The sequence below is a fragment of the Macadamia integrifolia genome, chromosome 12 (genome assembly GCF_013358625.1).
Source record: "Macadamia integrifolia cultivar HAES 741 chromosome 12, SCU_Mint_v3, whole genome shotgun sequence".
NCBI classification, from domain to species: Eukaryota; Viridiplantae; Streptophyta; class Magnoliopsida; order Proteales; family Proteaceae; genus Macadamia; species Macadamia integrifolia.
In genome coordinates, this window is record NC_056568.1 from 21,306,247 (window position 1) to 21,316,014 (window position 9,768).

General features: G+C 43.3%; 1 protein-coding gene across 1 annotated transcript; it reads right to left on the bottom strand.

Annotated features, from left to right (window-relative positions):
• Positions 1–6,696: 6,696 nt before the first annotated feature.
• On the bottom strand, positions 6,697–9,563 carry LOC122058090 (BTB/POZ domain-containing protein At1g63850-like). The gene is made up of 2 exons (XM_042620550.1): positions 8,071–9,563; positions 6,697–7,989 (listed from the first exon to the last, which is right to left on the bottom strand). The coding sequence occupies exons 1-2, from the start codon at positions 9,163–9,165 to the stop codon at positions 7,039–7,041; spliced, it is 2,046 nt and encodes a 681-aa protein (XP_042476484.1). The 5' UTR covers positions 9,166–9,563; the 3' UTR covers positions 6,697–7,038.
• Positions 9,564–9,768: the final 205 nt, after the last annotated feature.

The following is a 9,768-nucleotide window of genomic DNA, read 5'->3' on the forward strand; positions in this document are numbered from 1 at the left end:
CTTCATCATATCGTCCCAAGTGCGGGTTGAGGAAGAATCTAGGGCCATTAGCCAATGGTGAGCAGCACCAGTCAATGAAAATTGGAAGGCCTGCCCCAGTTGCTCATCTGTGAAGCCTCGGCCTCCCCTCAACTGGCCAATAAAAGATCTTAAGTGAGTATGGGGATCACCCCTACCATCAAACTTTTCAGAGGTCCATTTAAATTTTTCTGGCAACCTAGCATGAGGAAAGAAACACAACCCTTCTGTATCAATGATTTGATCTTCAACACCTTTAAGGTTCCTGATCAAGTGTTCAAGGTGACTAACTTTATCCTTCAACTCTTGGTTCTCAAGACTTTCAGACTTTCCTATAGCAGGGCTATTGTCAATCACAACATCATCCTCAACACCTAACACATTGGTGTGAGGAACAACCCTAGGACTATGGAGACAACTCTGTTGGTCCTGAACTTCTGTCGGTCGAGCAACACTAGCCTGAGCTTGCATCATCGCAGTTAAGTTTGCTAACATCTCCTCAATCTTAGTGACACGGGCCTCCATGGTGTCGGGATTTGCTGGTGAAATGTTATCTTGACTCATGGTATCTATACCCTCTGGGGAAATGGGAAACACTTCTAATGAGGGTTCTAGTGAAAACCTCACTAGTCTAATTGAATTAGGACCTCTGACCCACAAGGGGAGGGAATGGCCTTCCTGACGAGAAATGCTGCCTCAACTGGGTAGAATATGATGAGAAAGTGAAACTTCGGATTACACTCCTTACTGGTACCGGAAAATGGACAAAAGAAAGGATGAGATGGTAACAAGTACATTTTCCTACGTGAGCATAACTAGGGTCAAAGCATACACAAACAAGGACAATTAGACCAAACAAGAGTTAGCTCAAATGAGAGTGGCATCAACTTAGTGGTAAATCAAAAGGAAGTGCCCCTAAGTTGAAGAGACTCTCAATTGATAGATCAAACAAGGTGATTCGTGTAAGAACTTCCATATAGGCGGATCTACATCGAATCAATCACCGAAAATCGTGGTGGACGAATTTGGGTCCACCATTAACAACGAGATAGCATGTGTGAAACCTTTACCAGGTTGAGACCTATACCACATCGGACTGGTGGTGTTAGCATATAGCCACGGTACCAATCATACGGTGCAGTTGTAAGAATCAACAACTGGTGTAGTTATAAACACTAGCACCTTTAATGTTAATGATAAATCCAATCCTTCCGTTGGTGAATTGTAGATTAAGACGAGTAAAAAATGACTACAAGGAGTTCCAACATGAACCGCAAACAATATTACATTAGTTGTGTTGATCCTAGTCATTGGTTCTATGTCCAAGTACATGATGCATGTTGGCTAGGTTTAGGACGGGAAAGGCTACCTTGACAAGACTGATATACCTATCACCCATATACACGGAATGAATTAGAGGCACGTGGTCCCTTTGATATACCAATAGGGGAATAGCTCGGGCATATCAAACTCAGAGTAATAACCGATAGCGTCTCTTTGGGCACACCTAAATGTGTGTGATCTCCCTCAAGCACGCAAGGTAACACCCTCGCCGATAAGTTCCGTATTCCAAACCTAAATGGTACGGTATCAAGGGGTGTGATGTAACTGGGGGCGACCCAAACATATGTAAGGGACCCTGACAGCTACACCACAGGGGTGAATAAGGGTAAGGCATACTGTGCTCAATGTAAGAAGTGTATGCAAGTGATGAAGAGTGAAAAATAACATGTCAATATACAAACAATAAGGCACAAACAAAACTATACAAACAATGGTCAATCAAGAGTCTGACATCCCCAGCAGAGTCGCCACTGTAGGTACCACGGACCTCTGCCCCCGCCCCGCGGGATCGCTATACGACGCATAGCGCGTGTACACACGTTAGGGTTCAACCCTAATGAGATGAGATAGTATCCCCTGGTCATCAAATGCCAAGGGGGGATACACGTTATGGATAAAAAGGAGAAGAAGAAGAAGAAGGATATGATTCAGTGGGCTTAAGGCCTTGGTGGAGATGAAGGAGGGGGGGACTAGGAGAAGGAGAAAGGGTGCTGCTGGGTAGTGGTTGCAGCAGCAGGGAAGAAGAAAAGAAAAAGAAGAAGAAGAAAGGTGCAGCTACAGATTCGGTTTCAGCAGCAGGGAAGGAGAAGAGAAAAAGAAGAAGAAGAGGAAGGTTCGGCTGCAAGTCCGGTTGCAGCAGCAGGGAAGAAGAAGAGAAGAAGAAGAAGAAGCGGAAGAAGAGGAAGGTGCGGCTGCGGTTTAGTTGCAGCAGCAGGGAAGAAGAAGAGAAAAAGAGAAAAAGAAGAAGAAGGAGAAGAAGAAGAAGAAGAAGAAGAGGAAGAAGAGAAAGGTGCAGCTGCGGTTCGGTTGCAGCAGCAGGGAAGAAGAAGGGAAAAAGGAGAAGAAGAAGAAGACGAGGAAGGTTCGGCTGCAAGTCCGGTTGCAGCAGCAAGGAAGAAAAAGGGAAAAAGAAAAAGAAGAGGAAGAAGGATTAGGTTACATGTAAGATTCTGATCTAAGGTTCCAGATTAAAAGAACAAAAAGCAATTTAAAAAACTAAACCAAATCAAAGGTAAACATGTTAAAAAAACAATTAAACCTAACTAATCTAAAAGAATCAATTAAACCTAACTACCCTTAATTGGACCAGAATAAATCAATTTACATCTAATAAACCGTATTGAACCAAATTGAAACTAATTAAACATAATTAATCTAAATAAATCAATTATTAATAAATTAGAAACTAATCTATTAATTAATCTAATTCTAAATCCTTATTGGGAGAAAATAAGTAAATAAATAAATACCTTAAACCGATTTTAGTCAAGAAACAAGGGGAGATAACCCTTGTGCTTTGAGCCCCCAAATCGAACCGAACCGAACAAGATCTCCCGGCTCAATGAAGGATTAATGTATTAAATTTTTAAACTTGGAGAATGTTTGATTTTAGAGAGAAGAAGTTAGCCAAAAACCTTAATGGGGCCATCCTCTCTCCCAAATTCTCAATTTTTCTCCTCCCTTTTAGAAGAGAAGGGTTATTTTTATAGCCTTGGGACTTGGGACAATTTTCTCAAATTTCCGATGTGGGACTAAAACTAGAGAGGATATTCCAAAAAGCCTTGCTTTTGGACAAAGGGGTTTGGGCCTGATAGAAGCCGAGGTGCAGCACGACCTTATGGAGGCCGAGGTGGAGCACGACCTGATGGAGGCCGAGGTGGAGCACGACCTGATCGAGGCCGAGGTGCAGCACGGCTTGATGTGGGCCGAGGTGGAGCACGACCCGTTGTAGGCCGAGGTGGAGCACGGCCTGTTGGAGGCCGAGGTGTAGCACGGCCTGTTGGAGGCCGAGGTGCAGCACGGCCTGTTGGAGGCCGAGGTGCAGCATGGCCTGATGTAGGCAGAGGTGGAGCACGGCTCGTTGGAGGCCAACGTGGAGCATGACCCGTTGGAGGCTGAGGTGCAGCACAGCCTGTTGGAGGCTGAGGTGGAGCACGGCTTGTTGGAGGCCGAGGTGCAGCACGGCCTGATGTAGGCCGAGGTGGAGCACGGCCTATTGGAGGTAGAGGTGCAGCACGGCCTGATGTAGGCCGAGGTGGAGCACGACCTTTTGGAGGCCGAGGTGGAGCACGGCCTGATGGAGGCCGAGGTGGAGCACGACCTGTTGGAGGCCGAGGTGGAGCACGGCTTTTTAGAGGCCACGGTGGAGCACGGCTTTTTAGAGGCCATGGTGCAGCACGACCTGATGTAGGCCGAGGTGGAGCACGACCTGCTGGAGGCCGAGGTGCAGCACGACCTGTTGGAGGCCGAGGGGTGACAAACAACAATAATCCACAACATCAAATTCTAATTTTTGAAAACATTTTCTCTTGAAAGTTTATAGCAAAATATGGTCATTTTCTACTCTAAGTTTGAAAATTCTCAAAGTCTAAAATATCCAACATGTAATCCTTCATATTGTCATCATTGCCGGGGGGTGACAAAATTCGGTGTCTACAAGTGGGTCACTTAGGTGGGCGGATTCGCCCGCTTGTGACCGCCCACCTGTTGGTCGAAACTTAGCCAACAAGTGAGATTTCGATGGAATTCGACTCTCAGCATGTGTTTCACTCTCGGTACCAGATATATTATACGTATACACTTTAGGATACGACTACATACCAGCGTTATCCGTACATGGCCTTATGATACATGCATGTATACGGCTTGGGTACACCTGTCTCTTCTGGCATTAACTCGGATTTGTCTGGCCAACCTGTGTTCAAAGTCACCCTTGCCATCATGGTCCATAAGGAACCCGCCTTAACCCTCTCTGGTTCGGGTCCTGCATGGTTAAACCGAGTCAATCGTGTAATTAAACCAGGTTTAAAAAGTAGGGTATCACAATATATATATATATATATGTTTTAACTGCATTCTTTAAAGTGTCCAATATTTGTAACCTTCCTTACCAAAAAAAAAATATATATATATATATATATATTTGTAACCTTACTTTATTTGTCTTTTAGTATGATATATATATATATATATATCGGGATGATGGCTAATTCTATCATATCACATGTGTTCAAAAAAATGCGTAAACAATCACAATTTTGATAATGACATAATGATACATCATTTTCAAATAATTTTAAAAACCCATTTTGAAACCTAACTTTTAGAATAAGACAAGATATAATTAAAAGAAGGTGTCAAAGTTCTAAATATACACACACATATATATATATATATATATATATAAGCATCATTTAAAAAGTTTGGATTCTCTCCATCCGGTTATACCCTCCAATTCCATCTCATACCATCCACTCCATGGATGGTAAGCCGGATGAAGAGGATCTGGGCTCTCATTTAGACGGTCCCTTTATAAAAAATTATAGAATAATAAGAACCATTAAAAGAAAAACTTTGGGTGGGAAGCATGGAAAAAGTTTTTGACTCTTGCAGATGATGACCACCTATAACATTAGACACTAATATGATCCTAACAAATCATGACTCATGCTATCTATATAATCTTAAGAAATACAATCTAGTTCACTAAAAGAATTGGAAGCTAAAAAAAAAAACAACATAACAACTTTTAGATTAACAATTTCAACCAGAAAAAGAAAAAAAAAATACATTGAATTCTATTTTTCAGTTAATAATTTAGCAAATACAAACATAGATGAGTTATACTAGACCATCAAATGATCACTGAAAATTAGATAAACTAAAAAATGTTAATCAACCACAAAGAAAAAGTGATTTAATTCAACTAGGAAATTGGAGAGTATACAGCTCAAGGCTCTTTTGAGAGAGCAAAGATCTTGAAGCCAAGGAATTAAAAGAGGAATAAGAAAAAGACCTCAAAGCAACAGTTTTATAGGTGTACATAGAACATATAATCTTCTTTTGATTACTTTTGTTTCATTCCTAAAAATTCTCTAAGTTGGAGTGAAAAAAGTTTCAAAATAAATTGATTACTTACCATTATGCCATTGTCAAGAATTATTATACCATTGTTAAAAGAAATATATATATATATATATATATACACACACTAAAAGACTAAAAGTATAAAAAATATGATTACAAAATTATTTAACAACTCAAATGGTGTCAATAAGAAAATCTCTTTTCTATATAGAGAACAAGGAGAAGATGAATCTTATGCTTACATGAAAATGATCCGGGTGTCTGAAGGACAAATATTTCATAAGGATAAGATTATAAAAAAAAAAAACCAAATGCAATTTAATTTAATTCTAAATTCACATAAAACAAATAAATAATCAGAATTCTTTGAAATAAAAAAATCCCATGAGTATTGATGCTCTCATTGGCCCTCCTGCCGGAGCTAGAGCAGGGCCACGCAACAATCCATTGATCTCTTACCAAGAAAAAGAAAGAAAAAGAAGAAGAATGTATCATAAACTTCGACCCTATGACAAAAATGAATACCAAACCTCGGATTCCATTCTTCTCAAATTAATTGGGTGCCTAATTAGTGATCCAAGGGTAGATCTGGCTCCTCTCCTTAGCTGATCGCCATGGTTTGCCCATAGCTATCTGGGCAATCGACACGTGTCCAAATGGTGATCCAACGACTACGCTTTTACTGACCAAAACAAAGGCATGCCCAGAACTGTTGAATCATTGCTTGAACACATGTCGATCACCCAAGTAGCTATGGACAAGACCTAGGCGAGAGAATCCCTATCCTCTAGGGTTGGGAGGACCAGGACATGCATATGTGCATATCTTCAGGTCCTCATAGCCGATGGATCAATTATTGGGTGCCTAATTAATTAGAGAAGATCTTTTCCGACAAACACAATCTCAAAGGAATTTAGATCCACTACTCGTACGATCACCTAGTCATTCATGTGAGTATTCAACATTTATCCATTTTACTTCCAAAATTATCTCTCCTCACCCTTGTAATGATAAGAAATGAGACAATTATTGAATACTCACATGTGCAATCAGGTGATCCTAGGAGCAAAAGATCCGAACTCCAACCCTAAGACTATGCCCAACCCATATGGCCATACCCAGTCTATTTGCAGTGCGGTGGGCACAAACCTGCAGAGACTGAAGCTGCCAGTCTTCTTCCTTCCTTCCATGGACCACTACCGATATATCCGCAATCTTTTGCAAGGAAAGATCTTTGGGATAAAAATATGGGAAGAAGATATCTTTTGACATTAATAAACGAAACGAATCCTTACAAGCAAATCTCATACTTCTCACTGTAACATAGAAGAGCGTCGAAATTTTCTATTTCAGTCGTCAGACTTGACCAGTTCCAGCTTACAGATCTCCAATCCCAATCTTCGTTCCACTGAACAATCAATTCTCATTTTCTGAATAAATTTCAGATCACACGCAATCAAATGAAACCCAATTATCAATTTCATTCAATCTCTAACCTGAAACCACGGATTCTCGATTTTGAACCAAGAAGTGGGAGGAAGGAAGGTGGAAGGAGATGTGGGGAGGTCGCTTTTTTCGTTTTTACCTTCTTCACGAGTGGTCGGAAGAGGCGATGGTAATTCGGAATTGTGGAGGCCGATCAGGTGCGCCATTCCGTTTCCAGAAAGCCCTCCTCCACCAAACCTCGAACCCCCTTTGAATATTGGGGCAATCGTCACCGGAGTTGAGGAATCGATTGAACCAGGCAAGCAGAATCTCCTGCTGCAAGGGCAATGGCAGAGTAAGGATGGTGTTGCTGAGGCCATCTTCAATCAGGTGACGATCGAGACCTTTAGATGCCCCCCTCCTCATCCACCCAAAATCGTCGTAAAACGGTTCCAGCCATGTCTGCAAGAGCAAGCATCTCACCTCCTTGGAAGCCAGGAGCTGTCCCTTCCCAATCCCAACGAAGAGTCTTGCAGTTACCCTGCTCACCTCGTACCGGTGAACCGCAGGAACCCTAGGGTGGGCTTCTGACAGATCCCCCTGAGATGCCCAAGTCTTCAAGAAATCCTCCGCGATCTGGCGATCGATCAGGATGTCCAGAATCCAGTGAAGGTTGTCAGCCTGGCGTGCAATCTGACCGGCATCATGAAGGTCCGATGATGCCGCCCTGAGGAAATGCTCGCGAAGGAGTTGCAGACACCCATCGAACGCAGAGTACAGGGACTCTTTACTGAGGTCATTCTGGGACGAGTTCTCCCGAAGCATTTTCGAGACCAAGCCCTTCATCTCCCTCCTCGCTTTTTCATCTTTGCCTTCGAGAACTACCTGCAAGAGCCTTAGAAGCACTTCCTCGTTGCTACTGTGGTTCCCGTCTTCTGCCCCCGTCGCCACTTCCAAAGACACTCTCTTCAATACTTCCCCTGCTCCAGCCCCTTCCAGATGAAGCTGCGACAAGAGCGAGGCCACCTTCTCCTCTTCGTCTTCCGCCCATGGAGCTGCTTCTAAGTACTCCAAACAAGATAGAACTCCAGCATCGAACACTATCGCAGCTGAAACCTGAAACATTCAACCAGAATCAATTACGTCGTAAACCCTAAACAAACTCTGTTAATGGAAGAATCAAGAATGTTACCTTACCTTCAAGATCCCGAGTACTTTGGAGACATCTTCCTCCATGAGCTTCTTCCGGATATCCTTACAATACATCAACCTCAGAGTTTCCATGTAGATTTCGATATCTTCGCAATCAGAGATTTCGATAGTGTAAGGAAGTGATCGCTGCTGCTTGGACCATCGATCCGAGAGCTTAGCAGCGAAGAACCTACTATGGGCAACAAGTAAATGGCGATGCACGTTCATGGAGAAACTCAACCCATCCTTGGAGCTCAGAGTTAGCTTAACATCGCTGGAAGTGGGATCGTTAAACTGGTTCCCAGGGCTGCAACTCCCTAAGATCTCTGCCACTCGTTGCTGCAACATTGCTTGAGTATCCTGAACAGAGAATTGGGATTTCCCAGAAAGAAATGGAGCAAGATCCGCTGTAGTGGAGTTCCTTGGGTGACAATCGGGCTCATTGGCCATCATTTCGAAGAGCGTCGGACTCGATCGGGTTTTATCGAGGGGAGGCTGTGGGGGAGGAGACATGGGGTTTAAGAGCCCGGCATTAAGGGCGGAGTTGAATTTACTGTAACTGGAAGGGAAAGAGCCGAAAGCACCACCACCATTGACACAAATACCGGCGGAAATAGAGGAATCCATAACGGGAGAACCAGGAGAGAAGCTAAGCTTGGGAGCAGCTACCGGTGACTCCGACGGCGACTGTGATTTAAACAGAGAGGTAGTAGTGGAGGACGAGTTAACGGTAATGGTCACAGGAAACGGGCGCTGCAGCTTTTGATGATGATGTTGTGTTGGTGGTGGTGGTGGAGGAGGAGGAGGAGGAGAAGGAGGAAGAAGAGAGGGGGAAGGGTTATACTTGGAAGAAGTGCAGCACCAAGAGTTGTCAGGGGCGAAAATGGTGGGTGGGTCTCGTTTACGGAGGTGAAGGTGAAGGGTGAGATCACCGGCGGAGGAAGAGTGTTCGGGGGAATTGGGGGCGGCGGCGGAGGAGGAAATGGTGATTTCCCGACGCTTTCGTCGTTTGGCTTTGGTGGGTTGGATTTGGATATGGGTTTTGATAGGGGCACCTGCTGCCATTGGTCTTTGTTTCTTGTCCTTTAGGCCATTGCGCATCCCAATTCTCACCACACCAACATCACAAGATAGAAAATTGCGATCCGTAAACTTGGGGTTTTAGAGAGAACCCAATTAAAAAAAAAATTAATTGAGGTTACCAGAGTTAAAAGGAAGAGATCATTCTTCAATCCAAACTGGAAAAACACAGAAAATGGGCAGAGAGAGAGAGAGAGAGAGAGAGAGTTAACGAAGGGATCAAAGCAGATGGATATTAACTGCTCTACTTATGCCTTTTGAAATTGAAACCCAGTCACTGTGGAGTTAATGCAGCTCTGCAATTGCTCTCTGCCACTAAAGTAGGTGGAGAGAGAAAGAGAGAGAAGAGAGGGGGGAGGGGGCTCTGACCGTAAAACTCTTTAATGAAGAGAACTGAAAACAGTTGATCTGATCGAATTAAAGTCCATATGGAGTTTGGAGTCTTCGAAGAGGAGGGAAAGAAGAAAAGAGAGAGATGGGCCATGTTTGGTTCAGATAAAGCCAGCTATGAAAACCCAGGTCCCAAAGGTGGAGATGAGGATCCATCATTTCTCTCTCTCTTTTTTTCTTTCTTGTGATCTGGACCAGATTGGTTCTTTGTTTTGCTAGTGCTATTTCTTTGCT

What these genes read in the sequence shown, in the direction of transcription:
- LOC122058090 (XM_042620550.1), bottom strand. Translation starts at nt 9,165, where the DNA reads ATGCGCAATGGCCTAAAGGACAAGAAACAAAGACCAATGGCAGCAGGT. An exon ending in AAGTACTCGGGATCTTGAAG is followed by an intron (nt 7,990 to 8,070) that starts GTAAGGTAACAT and finishes TGAATGTTTCAG; the next exon opens with GTTTCAGCTGCGATAGTGTT.